A 16,667-nucleotide genomic window follows, 5' to 3' on the forward strand; every position below is an offset into this window, starting at 1 on the left:
TCAGGATCCATGGCTGCACTACAAGCTCAAACCTCCCTCAATCTTTCAAACAAGGACCCTAATTCCAATGAAGCTCCCAGCACAGTACCAAAACTCTGCTGATTGCCACGTACATGTTCAACAGAAAATATAAATTAATTTAAAATTCAAAAAAATCAAATTCAAAAATGGACTCGAAGAAAAAACCTCTACAGCACGCAAAAAAATCAGCGGATCTCATGGGTCGATGTGACCAACTGCTTTTATTCAGCACAAGCCACTTTCAGCACAAGCTGAAAACGGCTTGTTTGGTGTGACCGCAGCCTTAGAGTGCTGGTGCTGCTTGTGCTGGTGCTGGTAATTGTGCCGTTGGCTTTTTCAATTTTACGTCAACCAGATTTGCCAAACTGTAACCAACTGAAGGTTTGATTTTTTTAATAGAAATGGTGACACCATGTTGTTGTTCGACAATTTGTTTGCATGATTTATCCGTGGCCTGCGGGCTCTCATTCCGTAGTGTTGATGGCTCGCTCTCTTTCTATCTTGCTATGTGCCTTTGGTGTGTTTGTACAGCTGCCGGAGAATCGTAGCTTACCAGTCATAGGTATGTGCAGGCAGTCCTGCCGGCTATAACTGCTTTCTGTGTTTAAGGCACCATGGTGATCGATTTCACCGCCATTGATGCGGTATTTTCTTCCAATGATTATGTTCTTTCTTCTTTCCTTCTCTTGACATGGCTGGCTAATGCATCCTCCTTTGTATTGGCTTCTGCCATTGGACGGTGAAATAAAAAAGATATAAAATGATAAAAATGTGCCCTGTGCATTCTTGAGCCAAGTGCAGTCGATCTTACGCATAACGACCCTGGACAGTGCAAGAGAACAGTGTTGTGCACGAGTTCAAATCATGAATTATTCATGAATTCAACGTGTTGTTCATGAGTTCAAATCATGAATTATTCATGAATTCAAAGTGTTGTGTTCATGAGTTGTTGTTATTCATGAGGTTGAGGCTTAAAGGTATGTAGTCAAATGGTCACTACACTGTACATGTACGTCTGAAGGTTGTGTCGTTATTCGTGAGTTGTTGTTATACCCGGGGTCGTTATTCACGACGTTGACTGCAACCGCATTTCTTCCGAGTGTTGAGATGATCTGCGTTTATCTGGTGTGAGGGGGGGGGGGGAGAGATTCTTCTGTAGCAGTCTGAACTGTGACGGATGCCTTTGTTCCAATTTCTCCTTTCTTTCCTCGTTTATTCAGATCAAAGAACGGTGGATGACCTCTTCAGCAGAACCCCGGCAGCTGACCAAGCGGAAGGAGCAGTTGATGACAACGTCGACTATGTCGTCAAGGGCAGTGGTCCAAGAAGACGTCAGCTATCATTATCATATAACGCCAATAAGAGCTCCGCCGATATGGAGCTAGATGAATTGATAGCCGAAATGCACATGTCGGATTCGGCCGTCGAGAGCGATTTCGGAGAGGAGGGCGACAATGAGGAGGACAGTGACCGCTCTTCGCCAGAGGTCAGTGACGTGTGTCTGAGTTTGGGTGGCACTGGGTTTGTGTGTGTGGGGGGGGGGGGGGGGGTGAGTGTGTGTCAGAGTGAGGGTGGGGGTGTGACTTATAATCGTGTGCGACTTATAACCGGAGAAGTATGGTACTGGGTCTCACACGGACCATGATGACCCCATGCACCCACATACACAACACGCAACGAAGAACACAGAGCCATTGGGGTTTGCAATGCTTATTCCATTGGAAATGGTCAAGTGCCAAGTTTGCTAAACTGTTGCCTGGGCTGGTTCGATCGAGCCGTGAGCTGTACACACAAGTTCACTAGAGGGTGAAATCGGACCCAATCGCAAGGCCATGCGTGACGCATTGCGGCGGCGCATACTCGGATCGAATTTCTTGTTACCTCATACGTACCACCTCGCTTGGCGTGGGTGCGGCGGCTAACTAGGCTTTGCTGTAAGCCTGTCTTTTTTTAAGCATCCTTCATTTCCTAAAATTTGCAATGGTTTCCAGGTCGGTGTATCCTTTTCTAAAGGAGCCTCAATACATACACATATACATGTACTGTAAGACATGTATATATTAATGTTGAAACGAGCGTATCTATAACAAACGAGCGATCAGTTCTACTAACGAGCAAGCTATCGAGCGAGCTAACGAGTTTCATTGATGTGGCAAATATGATTTTTTGAATAAAAAAATTTCTTAGTCCGATTTTTTTCAGCTGGTTCAAATTATCACCGCCGGCATTTGGGGTTGCTGCTGCTTCACTTCGGACTGCTGTTTGGTGTCGAGATGTCTTTTCAGCGCCGTCGTCGAGTAGCCTTTGTAAGAATAGACCGTTTTGCAAAGATTGCAAGTAGCCCTGGTCTTCGCTGCATTGCGGGAGAAAACTTCCAAACGACTGAGCGAAACTTTCACTCGAATGGAGAGGTGACCGAAGAATATCCTGCGTCAGGTCAGCAGATGCGGAACAAGACATCACTAGAGCCCACCAAAGCTGCAACGACAACTGAAACAACTCAAGTGCCGTGCAGGCATACAGTCACTGTAACTGCGAGTGATTTTCACTTTGCGCGGGACTGGACTCTCGATCGACCAGGGAGTCGTAAAATATTTTACGACTCTCCGGTCGACATGTACTGCCATGTGTACGGAGTACGGTGTACGGTGTTCGTTAGTGCAAACGAGCTGGCCGCACAAACGAGCCGAGTTTCTGGCGAGCGAGCTAACGAGTATCCGGTGAGATCGTTTCAACACTAGTATATATAACGAGGAAGCAAATCTAACGTTTTAACGGATGACATTTCTTCGTTATAATAAGATCCGTTGAAGCCGTACTGCTTCATATATGCTGTGTGTGGATATGGCAGAATACTGCAAGATCGTTAACATATCTTCTCGTTAACCTATGAATTTTGGACAATCGTTAAATTTGCGACTCGTTATAATAACATGTCTTACAGTATGTTGTGGTAATGAATTGTTTCCCCTGTTCTGTGTTGCAGGGCATTGTCTCTCCATCATCGGAGCGAATCGATCGTCCCGGGTCCCAGTCTACTCCTATTTCCACTCCCAACAAGCGAAAGGTAAACGTTACTACTGTGTGTGTGTGTGTGTGTGTGTGTGTGTGTGTGTGTGTGTGTGTGTGTGTGTGTGTGTGTGTGTGTGTGTGTGTGTGTGTATGTGTGTGTGTGTGTGTGTGTGTATGTATGTGATCAGAAAGTCTAGATCTGCTTCATTCCGATCTTGTCCGCTATCGTTGCTATAAGAGAAAATCTGTGGGTGCACATTCGGTGCATTTGCGGATTTGCGTACTTCTCTTGAGACGGGATGGTTCATGGTACATTGTGTATGTGTGTGTGTGTGTGTGTGTGTGTGTGCGCGCGCGCGCTCGTGCGGGTGTGCGTGCACGCGCGCATGTGTGTGTGTGTGTGTGTGTGTGTGTGTGTGTGTTTGTGTGTGCACATGCATGTGTATAAGTGATTGCTGTACTGCACTGACCTGTGCCCAGTACCAAACTCCACATTCATCCAGATGTCACAAGTTACAACACCTTCCATTGCAGTTGCAAGTTGAGCGCGGATTGAACAGACGTAATATGTTCACACCGAGCGCAATTTGGTCGCAGAGCCTGGTTACTTTGGTGCAGCCTGCTTTCAGGTCTGGGAAAAATTTCTTCACGGAAGATATCAATCACCAGCGGCCTGTTGCAAAGGTGATCTGGTAGCCTTATGTGGATGACATAATGTGTGCTATTCCTTCCAGGGATCGATTTATCCGGGTTCGCATCGCAGTTTGCGAATCAAAATTCACTGGCTGCGATTCGCTTTTCGTTTTTTATCGCCCAAAACTGCGATGCACTACAAAGACCAGTTGCGTGCAGTGACTGCAGTCTACATGCGACTGTTGTACACACTGCTGACTAGGGAGTAGTATTTTACTACTCCAACCAACTGGCCTGTCCTGCTCAGTCCGCGCGCCGGTCGTGGATCGCGCTCTTTCGATTTTGGACACTGCACTAGCAATGGTCGTACACGACTGCAGTCTTCTGAAGTTTTGTACACGGCGGTGACTTTTCCTGATGTTCTCCTTTCTTCTTTCACTTTCAAGCTCAGTTTGTTTCTGTTCGACAAGGCACAGTTGAAGTAGACGGTTCTTAGTCTCATGTAGCCAACATGTCAGTGAATCTGATCAGTGATTCACTGTCCAGAAGAGGGAGAAAGAACTGGACGCGCCAGGAATGTCGATTCATTTCGATGAAAAAAAGGAGAAAAGCGAAATTCGATGCGCTTTGCACGAAATGTCATGATCGTTTGAGCGCTTTCCTGAGGTTTCTTTGTCGAAGGAATCAGTGAAACTGCCCTGTTGAAGAACATTGTGTTGTGAAGAACTCAAAGTCGGATGGACGCTGAACATGTAACGTGCATAAGCGAAAACTCTAACGTAAATATTCAGATCGAACATTCGCTTGGAAAAGCAAATAGCAACTGCAGCTATTGTCCTCTTCTGTACGAAATCCTGCTAGTGTCAGCTATACATGTAAACTTTTGATGAAGGAAAACTGCTAATCAATACTGGGAGTTGCTAGTCAATTGTAAAACTGTGTAGCAGTGACTGCTAATCAAAAAATTCAAAGTAAATCGATCCCTGCCTTCCTTTCTCTGCTTCACTCTATAACGTCTATATTGTCTCTCTCTTTCTCTCTCTCTCTCTCTCCCTCTCTCTCTCTCTCTCTCTCTCTCTCTCTCTCTCTCCTATCTTTCTACTCGTTGTGTAGATACTTTCAAACTTTCAGGACAGCGCTATACACTGCTCTCCGAGTGAAGCGCTCACACCTGGTCTGTGGATGTCCAGCGGTGGGTCCTCCTGCCCATCCTCGGCATCCAGCCTCTCCTTGTCGCAGATCATGCAGCAGGAAGAGGAGGCTCTGCACTCACGACGCAGACCAGCCGCTTCGCCGGCGCCAAACCAGGTCAGGAGATTCCGGAGTCCACATAACAGAGGTCATCGTGCACAGTGTCACGATGGATTAGCTGTGTGTTACATAGCCGTAGCTGTTGATATTTGTACAAGAAAATGTGATTTGTCGATATAATATTTTGCCAGGAATTTTCCTTCCCTCGCTATATGCAGACTCAGCTGTAGCCATCCCTTATGACCATGCATCCTTACAACTTTCGTTCAATGGCACTTCCATGTAACTATTCCTTTTTGCTTTCCTATTTGGCTATCCAGAGACCAAGCAATCCGTCTCAACCGCCAAGGTATTGTTGCGTCTGTTTGAACTGCATGCAATCCCCCGTGCAATTGAATATACCAGGTGTCCACTAAACATTTGGACAGATTTGGAAGGCCATACTATAAGTGTGTTGTAATCCATTTGCACATTGACACCGAGTTAGGGAAATTCCCCCCCCCCCCCCCCTTCTTGTCAATTCTAAATTTGTCCAGTTTAGTGGACATTGCTGACAGTCTTGATGGTGGTGATGTACCTGCTGGTGTGGAAGAGTTTCGCTGTTTTGTTCCATCGATCATTACTTCTTGGGATATGATGTGCTGAATAAAGTCTCACTGGATGTATATGTGTGTGTGTGTGTGTGTGTGTGTGTGTGTGTGTGTGTGTGTGTGTGTGTGTGTGTGTGTGTGTCTGTGTGTCTGTGTGTGTCTATATGCGTGTGTGCGGGGCTGTGTTCCTTGAATGCCCACTGCAGTGGCTCATCTCCGATGGATGTGAACCCAGCAGTTGTGTGGAACGTTGGTCCCAAGGCTACGCAGTCGCAGCGCAAGCAGAAAAAGAACCGGCAGTCCCCAACGATGCCAGTACCCCAGTCCGCTCCGGTCAACCCATGGTGAGTAACTGTTCATTGAACGTTTCGGAACTATAGTGACAGAAGAGTGTACTATGTACTGTCGTATGAAATCCAACCCCTGCACAGCTTGTAAAGCTGAAACCCAAGGTTGGATTTCACCTGGAAACACTGTACATGACCATTGTATTATATGCATACATACCGTATTTTCCGCAGTGTTGTGCTACAGTAGTGTAGTATAAAATCCAACCCCTGCATAGCTTGTAAAGCTGAAACCCAAGGTTGGATTTCACTTGGGAACACTATAATAATTATTATATGCACACATACCGTATTTTCCGCGGTGTTATCTGCACTTTGAAACGCATTTAAAAAAAAACTCAAAAATCGCCCCCGTGACTTAGACTCCCGAATGCTGGATGTGAATGGACCAGCGCTACAGTACTCCGTATTGCGTGTATGGTGGAATATATGATGGCATTGGGTGGCAGATGAAATCCAACCCCTACACAGCCTTTTCGCCGCGGGTATTTGGGTCGAGTTGCTTGAAACAACATCAAGCCGGGTACTCATCCCTGTTGCCTGTAGTTGAGCAAAGCGATCCCGTCACCAGTTTTTCTATCGTGTCTTTGTCTCAGGGCTGGCAGCGCTGTCGCGCAAGCCACATCGCCAGCGGCCTCGGCACCGTCGTTCCGTGACATTCTCCATCAGGAAGAGCGAGCCGTGACGGTGGCTCCCGGGACGCCCGTGTCGCGTCGACCCCAGGCCACGCCGCGGAAGTCGAAGACCAGCTGGAAGCGTCAGCTCAGGTTGGTTGTCTGACTTTCACTGGACATCAGTCATTGCCCTAGCTCTTCATTTGTAATTCTTCATATGCATGTGAAAAAAGCAAATCCTACCTATGTGTATACAGGAGATGCTGCTGACAACACCTTATTAACCCTCTATGGACTGAACTCAATGTATGTGGAGAATTGTGCTCTCAAATTCTTTACCTTGAATTGGACTTAACTTTGGTTTCCCTGTGACCATTGTCATCATCTTGGGCATCCTGGAAAGCCCCTGACGAGAGGAACACGATGAGCCCAAACTCGATTCCACGAGATGCGCTGGACCAGCGCTGCAGGCCAGCGAAGGCGTTTCAGCGCGGGGGCCCGCGGTCTAGATCGATCTCCATCCGCCATTTCACTGTCCTTGCTCGTATGAAGCTGAATTTGTTTGTAGGCACTCGCGGGAACCCCTGTTCGAATTTGAATGAGTGTATCCTTGCCAACAGCCCGCGAGTTCAGGGGAAATCCCGGCCGTTCAGTCATGCATCGCGGCCCTGAGCGCCAATTGACCGTGACGAAAGTTACGCGCGTCGTAACTCACTCACCGTTCATCCTAGCGCATCGGCGATTGTTCGAGACGACAGCTGAGAGCTTTCTCTTCTTCCTACATTATTTCGTTCTCTCCAAACGACTGAGAATTGAACAAGTTACGATAGTTTGAAGTTATTTGAAAAGTGTAGAATTTATCGATCGCCGGTGAAAAGTATGTGCCGTCTGTAAAGGGTTAACTTACCCTGTCATACCACTTTTTTGCAATTTCATGCTAAAAATCATGAAGTTTTGGGACGGGCACCAATGCTATGTGGCGCATTTGTGCCACAACTAGAAATTCTGGCTGAAATGTCACAGTTCCATTACGAAAGACGGGAAAGCCAGTTCATTTTTTCCAGTGGCCATTTTGTTTCTGACTTACATATGGATGATTGCCTGAGTTGTGGCTTTGATGGTATTTTGAGATGATTCGGCTGCTGTGGACCCCCTGCGCACCCAGCAAAGTAAACTGTACTGGTATTTGTTTGACAGGCGAGACACTCAAGTACCTGTACCTAAGTGTATTACGCACTGTCTGGCCTTAGTATAGTAGTATAGTATTTATTCATATTTCTCTAGGGCAGTCCCCACAGACCTATGGTCTCCTTACGGGGTACCCTAGCCAATCTAGGTTTGCGATACGAAATTGACTTGGCGAAGCAGCAAAGCGGACCGATGCCGGAACTGAGTTCCAGCGGTCAGCGGCTAAATAAGAAAGAGAGGAATAACCAAATCGAGAGGAGGCTCGTGGCAGTACAAAAAAGGCCTTGTCACCATCTTCTTCTCCACACCACGCATTGCGCTCTTTGGTCGACCGTACTTCCTGTATGGCTTCAAGATGATATATTAATGGATAAAATAGGGATTCCCTGGCGTGAAAAAGAAACAAAACACACTCCAATCAGCTGTGTGGTGATTCGACCTGGGTAAAAATAGTGGCGGCCGATTAAGCAGCCTTGCAGATGATTTGTACGCAATCTGGTCCTAGTCCTAACCAGTCCTTTATTGATCTAATTACTTGTATCTTCTTTCCTTTGTTCTTCTTTCTTTGAAGCTGGGGCGAAGTGGACCCTTCGCAGAATGGAGTGGATATTCCCGGTCAAGAAATACCCGTTGTGTAAGCGAAGTATGAAGTACAGTATGCTGCGGTTGCTTTTATTGTGTAAAACTACTAATAGATGATTGGTGTGGCACGACCATGCCGAATCCACAGCATGAACATGACCGTGACAAGCCCATCACCAGCTGCCCAACCAATGCATGGCCTTATTGGGTTGACCTTCAGACTCGAAACGTCTACTTTGTGTCCACATGACATGTGGGTTTTTTTGTGGTCTTTCTCGCACCATGGTAGCCGCTAGCACCGCAGCATGACCGTACTGGTGTGTTGTAATGTGTGATCATTCTCCTCTAGGAATGCCTGGGGTGTATCACCGAGCCCTGTTACTCCCACTCCACTGTCTACATCGCCAGCCTCATTCAAGGCCATTGTGCAGTCGCAAGAGCAGGCACTGAACCCCGTCAAGTAGGTAGTGAGGTGTTCGTTTCCCCTCCGCTTCTCTCTCTCTCTCTCTCTCTCTATCTATCTATCTATCTCTTTCTATCTCTCTATCTCTCTCGTTTTCTCTATCTATCTCCCTCTCTCTCACTCTCTCTATGTCTCTCTCTCTCTCTCTCTCTCTCTCTCTCTCTCTCTCTCTCTCTCTCTCTCTCACACACACACACACACACACACACACACACACACACACACACACACACACACACACACACACACACACGCACACCTCTTTTGCCTATGCGTCATGCTTTTGAGAGTCGAGAGCTTTATTCTTAATGTTAGTTCACAGGCACGTCATCTTTCACAAGAAGATTTCCGCTCTACATATTGAACGCATTTCTGCGTTGACATTGGTATACAGTCCATTCAGAAAAAAGATGATATCCTAGCTTTTGGCCATAAATGGGTCAGATTTTGAGTTTGTCACAATTCTTTTGGCAATACCCCATGGAATGCTCTTCCGATTTTGTTTTTGAAGTCTATTTCCCGAAAGAGCAAGTCATCACAAGAATAGGATTTCGGCCTGGTTTTGCCCCCAAAGCACTGAACTGATTGGATTGAGGATGGGATTGATGAAGATGAACAGTAGGAAGGGTTTGTGTTGTAACTGGAGTGACAGATAAAAAATAAAAATTTCACGGTTCGCGTGAGACTCGGCCAAAGGCCCAGTTTTCCGCATCCGCAGGAACGCCACCACCCTCTTGGATCAAGGCGCAGATTCAGCTCCTAACCGGTGGGAGGTGAGTAGATCAGACCCACCACAAAGTGGTCAAAGACCGAAATCCCATTCACAGATACGTATAGATACGTATAGATTAAATTTCTCTTGTGTGCATTCAATCAGTCGCTGTCCTGTTGAACTTTTCTACCATTTTTTTTTCATGCAGCTGCCCCGGCAAGCCTCTCAGTGTCATACAGGTGTGTATCTTACCATGTAGAGTGTACTGGTCTAGCGCTGGTCGTCTTGTGTTCGTATTGTATTCGTATTGTGTTCGTATTGTATTTGTCTTGTGTTCATATTGTGTTCGTATTGTGCGCGTCTTGTGCTAGTCTTGCACTAGTCGTGTGCTGGTCTTTTGTGCGCGTCTTGCGTTGGTCTTGCGCTCGTCTTGTCCTGATCTTGTACTGATCTATGCTTGTCTTGTACTGATCTATGCTGGTCTTGTACTCGTCTTGTGCTTCGTCTTACATCTTCTTATTGCCTCATCGGGATAGCAGTTGTTTAGGGCCCAGCTGTTTGATGCTTGTTCCTGCTCAAGATGAGTCCATTCTCAATATCTAGTTCGATCAGATGAGGACCTCATTCGGTTCTATTTGATTTGAATTTGGCTGCTTCGACTGGCTCTAGATGAGCTCAACTGCCTCAACCAGCTCTAGATGAGTTCAACTGCCTCAAGCGGCACTAGATGAGCTCAACTGCATCAACCAGCTCTAGATGTGTTCAGCTGACTCAACCGGTTTAGGAAGAGTGTACTGTAGTCTGTTGCCGGTGTGTGCTAGGCGGCATCTTGGGCCATAGTGAGTTGATTCATTTCTTGACGAGATGTGCTCTCTTGTCTTGTGTTGTGTGCAGCTGGAAGAGAAGGCCATCGACGAGCTGATGGCGCACTACAAGAAGCGAAACGAGCCAATCACTGTGACGCGCGTCACGTCCAAGCCCAGTGCTCCGCCAAGATGGAAACAAGTGTGAGGGCCAGCACCACACACACAACGTACCTGGGATTTATTTTTCTACAAAGATAATTACAATACACACAGTTAGAGAACGAGCTCCTACCTGCTGCGGTGTGCGTATGCCCATGTACATGGTTGTACTACGAATTGTAAGATACATGGCTACTCCACCAGCAGGCGAGTGGTACGAATTGCGGCAAAGTCATGAAAACGTTGAAAAAATCATTGGCTGGTACCTGTACCACTATAGAATCCCTGCTGTCTTCTCTATCATTGATTTATCTCTGATTTATCTCTGATTTATCTCGTACAAGCCTTTTGACTACAGTTAGTAGTTTACACCAGCCACCCTACTGGTTTCCTTCACCATGAACACGCTAACAGCAAGTAGCAGTTAGTCACGCACCATGATAAGCTTCCCATGCCGACACGTCAACGCTCTGCTTACTAGCTGTGTTGCTGTGTGCCCGCTCGGTTAGCGCTGCCCTCACATTGTGCCCGTGCACACGCTCGAAGCCACGTAGAAGCTACACAAGAGCTGCATGCCTACTGCTTGGAGCCTGGTTTTTTTAGTCTTGTGTCAATGCAGTGCCGCTGAACAGATGCTTTTGCACTCTTGTGCACATGTTTTTAGGGGATATGTTTATGTTTTTATGGTACCAAGTACCCAAGTCTTGTTGTACTCAGATGATTGCCTGTCTTGTTATAATTATTTTATCAACATGATGGCATTATCTCAAGTTGGTTGGAATACTGTCTGGATGGCGTCTTCGTATTTTGATATTTGCTGTACTGTAGAATGAAGTTGAAGACACCACTGCAGCTGTACTTATGGTTGATAAATATGGTGGTAAAGACACACCTGGCAATATGGCGGTAAACACACGCCTGCCCACGCACGTGCTCTAGGCTGCAAAAACAGCGTGTGTGGGCAGGCGTGTGTTTACCGCCATATTGTCAGGTGCGTCTTTACCACCATATTTATCAACCATAAGTACAGCTGCAGTGGTGTCTTCAACTTCATTCTCCCGAGTCAAGCTTCGTATGAAAACATCCAAGAAGAAGATTGCCTGCTGAGTCCAGCGGGGACGAAACGTGCGTCGCAATCGAGCTATGTCGTTGCTGTGTCATCTTCTATGTGCCATGCGCTACTTGATGTACCAGCCTGCTATGCCGGATACCGCCAACCATGCATCGACTAGGCGCCAGGCGCGAACTGATGGTGGTGGTGGTGAGAAGGAGAGCTCTGTGCCAGAACTTTGCAGCCTAGAGAGCGTGTGTGAGCAGGCGTGTGTTTACCGCCATATTGCCAGGTGTGTCTTTACCACCATATTTATCAACTGCTGTACTGTATTAGAGCGGTAGAAAGGAGTGTTTGGCAGCATGAAATATACATACACATGCAGCGTAGATGAGGCTATCGGATATTGCAGAAAGAAGAGAAGCGTTTAATCAAGTGAACTCAATTATGGTGGATATAGTGCTAAAACTGATCTGGGAATTGAATAGGAACGGGTGGTAATAGAGTCCAGCAGCAGTCAGCATATTGTCAAGAGTAAAATTCAAAAATAGGCTTGTCTTGCGACTTGGATTACGAATGTTTCGGGGTGACTTTCTTGATCACCCTCTGCAGAAATGTTCTCTTCTGGATTTTCTTTGGCTGCGTTGTGGCTCGGTTTAGGGTCAAGGCACGCTTCAGGTTGGTTTTGTTTTCTTTCTTTGCCGGAGTGGTCATAGCTGTGTCCTGGTTGGTGCCCGTCTTGTTGAGCGGAGTTTGTTTCTGCTCGTTGTACCGTGCAGTGAGTCCTGACGACGACGTCTTGGCAGGCGTTCGGAACTCGTTCGATCGCTCCAGGCCGTCCAGCTCTCCCTCCGAGATGCTCATGTGTCGCGACGGCATGCTGAAGTACGGGTTTCCCGGCTGATCGTCACCGTCGTTTTCACCCGTCCGCTCGGCGTCATCAATCACGCTGTTCATGTAGCTTATGCGACGCAACAGAGCCAACCTTCTCTTGCAGTTCTCCTAAGGGAATACGGCAGAGATACGCACAGGTAGAAAACACATCACTCACTGACAGCTCTCATGCTGCAAGTCAATGAAGGGTGTGTGCTGTTATGACAGCACAACACAACCATGCAGCGCTGCCGGGTGGCGAGAATCTAGGGGTCAGCCTCATAGCCTAGCCCGTTCGTATTTTTTATGTACAGCAGCCTATGTGCAGTGAAGTAACCGCATATATATTGGTATGCTGTACTTGGTGCTAGCCTTTTCGTTGTCCACAGCATCAGACAGTACTGCTGTGACCATTCCCTGAAGATTTATTCGTATAAGATCAGTGCTGTAATCAGCCCGACTCAGCCTGACTCAGTGACATCCGAGTGAATGCTCTGGACAGGTGGCTGCCAGGATGCAGGTGTCTCAATGTACTACTAGCTCCGTTGTGCAACTGGTTATCAGCTGCTGTGATTGCCAAAGACGGCGGCACTGCGCGCACACACCCTCCATTCAGCGCGCTATGCCCTTTCTCATTATCATTGACCTAAATGAGCGGCGTAATTAGCCTGGAGTATTTGAATCGCTACATGCTGTTACTCGTCCAACGATGTAACATGGTGTGCATCGTTGGCGCATGCTTAGTCATCGTCAGATTCACAAATAATTTCTTGCATTCTCATTTCTATGTTTTAAATTGGTAATACGAGACATGCAACAACAGTCCAGCTTTCCACACTGTCTCATCCGAAGTGATCCCATGTATTATTAATGTGCCTCCCTTTCTTTTTCTCTCCCTATCTCCTTTCCCTCTCTGACAGCATCTTTCTTTTTTTCCCCTTTTAGCTTGCCGTGGTTGGCTATCACCTGACCTCTCATGTTTATTGGCAGTCTTCGGACGGGCCAGGAGATGTTGAATAAATAAATAAATAAATAAACAAGACGTTCACCCAATAGGACAATCATAGTACTCTACACTATAGAGAAATTTCTGAAAACCCGGTGTTGGAGATTTTGTTCTCCAAGATAGGAAACAAGTGTTTCTCCCTTGCCAGCACTAATAATTCAGAAGTTTCGGACAAATGAGATTATAATTCGTGCATGCACGCACTCATTCCCACAAACATGGACTCTCATTCTCAGGCACAAGAACACTTACCACTTCGGCCAAGAGCTCGTCCGTGGTCATGTTTCGCTTATCCATTGCCGACGGTAGAGGCGCTTCGTTCGGTGTCGTTTCTTCGTTCGCTTCGTGGTCGCTTGAAGAAGTTTGCGCAGCACTTACGAACGTTGTTCGCCGTCTCGGCGTGGGGCATGTCGCCAGCGCTCCCAGTGCCGGCGCAGACAACGAACTTCGCAAATCCCGTGTGTCCTGCTGATGGGAGACTTTAGCCTCCAGTGCCCCGAGCCGCATGTAGGCATCTGGTCCAGGCGGCTGAAACTCTTCGAGCTGTCGACTGGTCCCATTGCAGTAATCAACTTCCACCACTTCTGCGAATATAGGGCTACTCCGTGCAGCCTCCACATCGTGTTTCGGACTGCTGGGCTGTTGCATAGCCGACACGTCCATGGCTGCGTTCTCTACCAGCGGCTTCAACCAGAGCTAGAGGCTAGGCGATTTTTCTCTGAAGATAATGTTTTGAATGAACCAACTTCAAGTATGTTGCGATTTTATAGCTTCTAATTGAAATGCAACAACAAGAGCAAAGGAGGTAATTATCGTGCTCGTGGAGTGCGCCAGGCCTTGACAACTGTCACCTGGATCATGGACTGGTCAACTGCGAATCTGGCGCCTGATTTACAGGCTACGATGATTGTAAAGGCTACAACTCGTAGATCATCCGTACAGAAGATCATGGCTGCATGATGTGAGCTTGCTGGGCCAGTGACAGCAACGTGTGTATGTCGCTAGCGCTGTCAGTTGGTTGCATGTTTGTCAGTTATTGTCCGCAGAGCCGCGGTGCAGCGAGTCCAGCATGCTGTTCTGGACGGTGCGAAACAGAGTCTGTCGTTACACGTGGGCTGCATGTCTGTGACACCCATAGACAGTGCCAGCGACAGCGCCGTGTGCTTGCTGGCAGAGTCGAGATGGCCACGGGGCACGCAGCCGGCTGTAGGTGGCAAGCTTGAGTTCTTCTAGCAAGACACAAACAACGACCGGACTATGGACTTCGTGGGTGTTGTGAAGCCGGACTGTCTTTTTGTGTTGACGCATAGGTAATGACATGTACATGTACATGTTATGTACATGTACATGTACATGATCGTACAGTGCAGTACACTGTAGTACGAGTGGTAGCTCCAAGATCGACCTACTTTACAAGTAAGGATGGTCTGGAATTTTAGCCGCCTTTCTAAGTTGCGCTATGGCAAATAATGATCTGCTTTGATAGTAGACAACTGCTAATAATTGCCTTTGGATTTTTCTTCAATCATCTTTCCGATCACATTATCATGGATTTTCAAGAACAAAATTCATCGACTGCAAGCAAGGCGGCGTCAGTACGACTCCTACTACGAGACCTGAGGTGTGTCCGATGAGGGCTACACGAGTAGGCACATGCGGATAATGCCGGCAGAAAAATTGGCAGAATTCGGTACTTTTTCTGGTAAGTTCCATGCATGTTTGGTATGTGGATAAAGAAATGGAGCAGAATTCGAGGAATTGCCCGCCATCAGGTTTGTATGGTTTTGCCAATTTCACTGCTTTTCGAGCAGAATCTGCCATCTTTTCGAGCATTATCCGCCAATGCCTATACACGAGGCGATGAGGTCTAGGCGCTGAAAGATTTCATATGGCCGGACTTCACTTGCCACAACTGTTACTCTATCGACAAGTACAGTGTACATGTATGGTAAGTGGCGTTCTGCTTTTCGGAACGTCCAACTAACTTACCTACAAATGAAGAGTTCGAAGAGGACTCCGCGATTTCAGGCAGAAGGAATCATCAACAAAGGCCCCGTTTGTTTCGCCCACCTTCACATACGTACATGCAATGTAGGTGATACGCTCTAGGCGTTGCTAGTACTTGTACTTGCTACGCACACCTGCACCTACATGAACATCAGACTGTCCAACCTTGCCACCATTCGAAAGTAGGGACCGGCGGATTCTGCTCGAAAAGGTGGCAGATTCTGCTCGAAAAGCAGTGAAATTGGCAGAACCATACAAAACTTATGGGGGGCAATTCCTCGAATTCTGCTCCATTTTTTATCCACATACCAAACATGCATGAAACTTACCAGAAAAAGTACCGAATTCTGCCAATTTTTCTGCCGGCAGAATCCGCCGGACCCTATTCCAAAGCAGGACACCCATATACAATGTATACAGACGGCAATTCTCTCCCATGTAATGTATACACGTGTTTGGGTCCAAAGCAGGACGGTCCTGCTTTGAGCAGGACGGACCGGGTTGGACAGCCTGTGTACATATACATTGTACATGACATGTAGACCAATTAACAGCAGATGGTAACAGGTATCTTCTGAAGGTGTCGACCAGCTGTAGGGTCAGCCCACGCCGGTATTCCTGTGTTCCAGCAGCGATTCACTGTTGTTGTGTGTGTGCGTGCGTGTACATGTACATGTGCTTCATTATGTGTGAAGCTGAAATCTGCCAAATGAGTTCAAGTTCTTACAATTGATATGAAACATTGTTTGAAACGTAGTAACAATTTTAACATCACAATGCCATTACATTGTAGCAGGAGCGCGAGTCGTTACGGTCATAGGCTGACAGGAATGATCGAATGCTAGTCGCTAACAGTGAGATCAGCACGAGTAGAACCCCCCCCCCCCCCCCTCTCTCTCTCTCTCTCTCTCTCTCTCCATACCACTCTAGAGACGTATTGAGGAACGTTACACGTTCCTCGCTCTCGTAGTGGTAGCGCATCCTCCTGTTGGGTATTGCTGTTGCTGTTTACCCTATGTTTAATACTTCAGAAGTGCAATATGCTTAGGTGGCTACATGGAGAAATAGAATCCAATTTATGTACCCCTGTTTCACCTCGGTTTGTACACAGTTTGATGTCGAATGTTATATGCACTATCATTGCCGGACGGTTTGGGTTTTTTCTATTTGTCGGCTCACAAGATTTCAACACGCACAATGCACGAGCTGCAATAGCGAGAGTTCCCAGATTACCTAGAGTGCTCTACACCACAAGGATGGAGCATTGTTAGTCAGTAAATGCATGTGCTTCATGATATTCATAGAGTTCAAGGAGCTGCACTGCTCCCCTCCTGGTGAGCGGTGACGGAGCC

The 16,667-nt window shown here is 47.1% G+C and overlaps 2 protein-coding genes across 2 annotated transcripts in view; one reads left to right on the forward strand and one right to left on the reverse strand.

Moving 5' to 3' along the window:
- Positions 1-11,226, forward strand: part of LOC135823748 (inhibitor of Bruton tyrosine kinase-like) — a 33,489-nt gene extending 22,263 nt beyond the window's left edge. Inside the window, exons 26-36 of the mRNA XM_065336591.1 lie at positions 553-583; positions 1,242-1,507; positions 3,008-3,088; positions 4,780-4,974; positions 5,238-5,266; positions 5,714-5,851; positions 6,451-6,621; positions 8,228-8,290; positions 8,588-8,698; positions 9,622-9,652; positions 10,308-11,226. Of these exons, the coding sequence (XP_065192663.1) occupies positions 553-583; positions 1,242-1,507; positions 3,008-3,088; positions 4,780-4,974; positions 5,238-5,266; positions 5,714-5,851; positions 6,451-6,621; positions 8,228-8,290; positions 8,588-8,698; positions 9,622-9,652; positions 10,308-10,424 (1,233 nt within the window). The 3' untranslated portion in view covers positions 10,425-11,226. The remainder of the gene's footprint in view (positions 1-552; positions 584-1,241; positions 1,508-3,007; positions 3,089-4,779; positions 4,975-5,237; positions 5,267-5,713; positions 5,852-6,450; positions 6,622-8,227; positions 8,291-8,587; positions 8,699-9,621; positions 9,653-10,307) is intronic.
- Positions 11,227-11,686: 460 nt separating this feature from the next.
- Positions 11,687-14,293, reverse strand: LOC135823750 (uncharacterized). Its single transcript, XM_065336592.1, has 2 exons — positions 13,561-14,293; positions 11,687-12,431 (listed from the first exon to the last, which is right to left on the reverse strand). The coding sequence occupies exons 1-2, from the start codon at positions 13,969-13,971 to the stop codon at positions 12,000-12,002; spliced, it is 843 nt and encodes a 280-aa protein (XP_065192664.1). The 5' UTR covers positions 13,972-14,293; the 3' UTR covers positions 11,687-11,999.
- Positions 14,294-16,667: the final 2,374 nt, after the last annotated feature.

The sequence above is a fragment of the Sycon ciliatum genome, chromosome 8 (genome assembly GCF_964019385.1).
Source record: "Sycon ciliatum chromosome 8, ocSycCili1.1, whole genome shotgun sequence".
NCBI lineage: Eukaryota > Metazoa > Porifera > Calcarea > Leucosolenida > Sycettidae > Sycon > Sycon ciliatum.

Excerpts from the sequence above, each read along its gene's own strand:
- LOC135823750 (XM_065336592.1), bottom strand. The coding sequence starts at position 13,971 with ATGGACGTGTCGGCTATGCAACAGCCCAGCAGTCCGAAACACGATGTG. Across the intron at positions 12,432-13,560 it reads ACGAGCTCTTGGCCGAAGTG|GAGAACTGCAAGAGAAGGTT; the intron begins GTAAGTGTTCTT and ends GTATTCCCTTAG.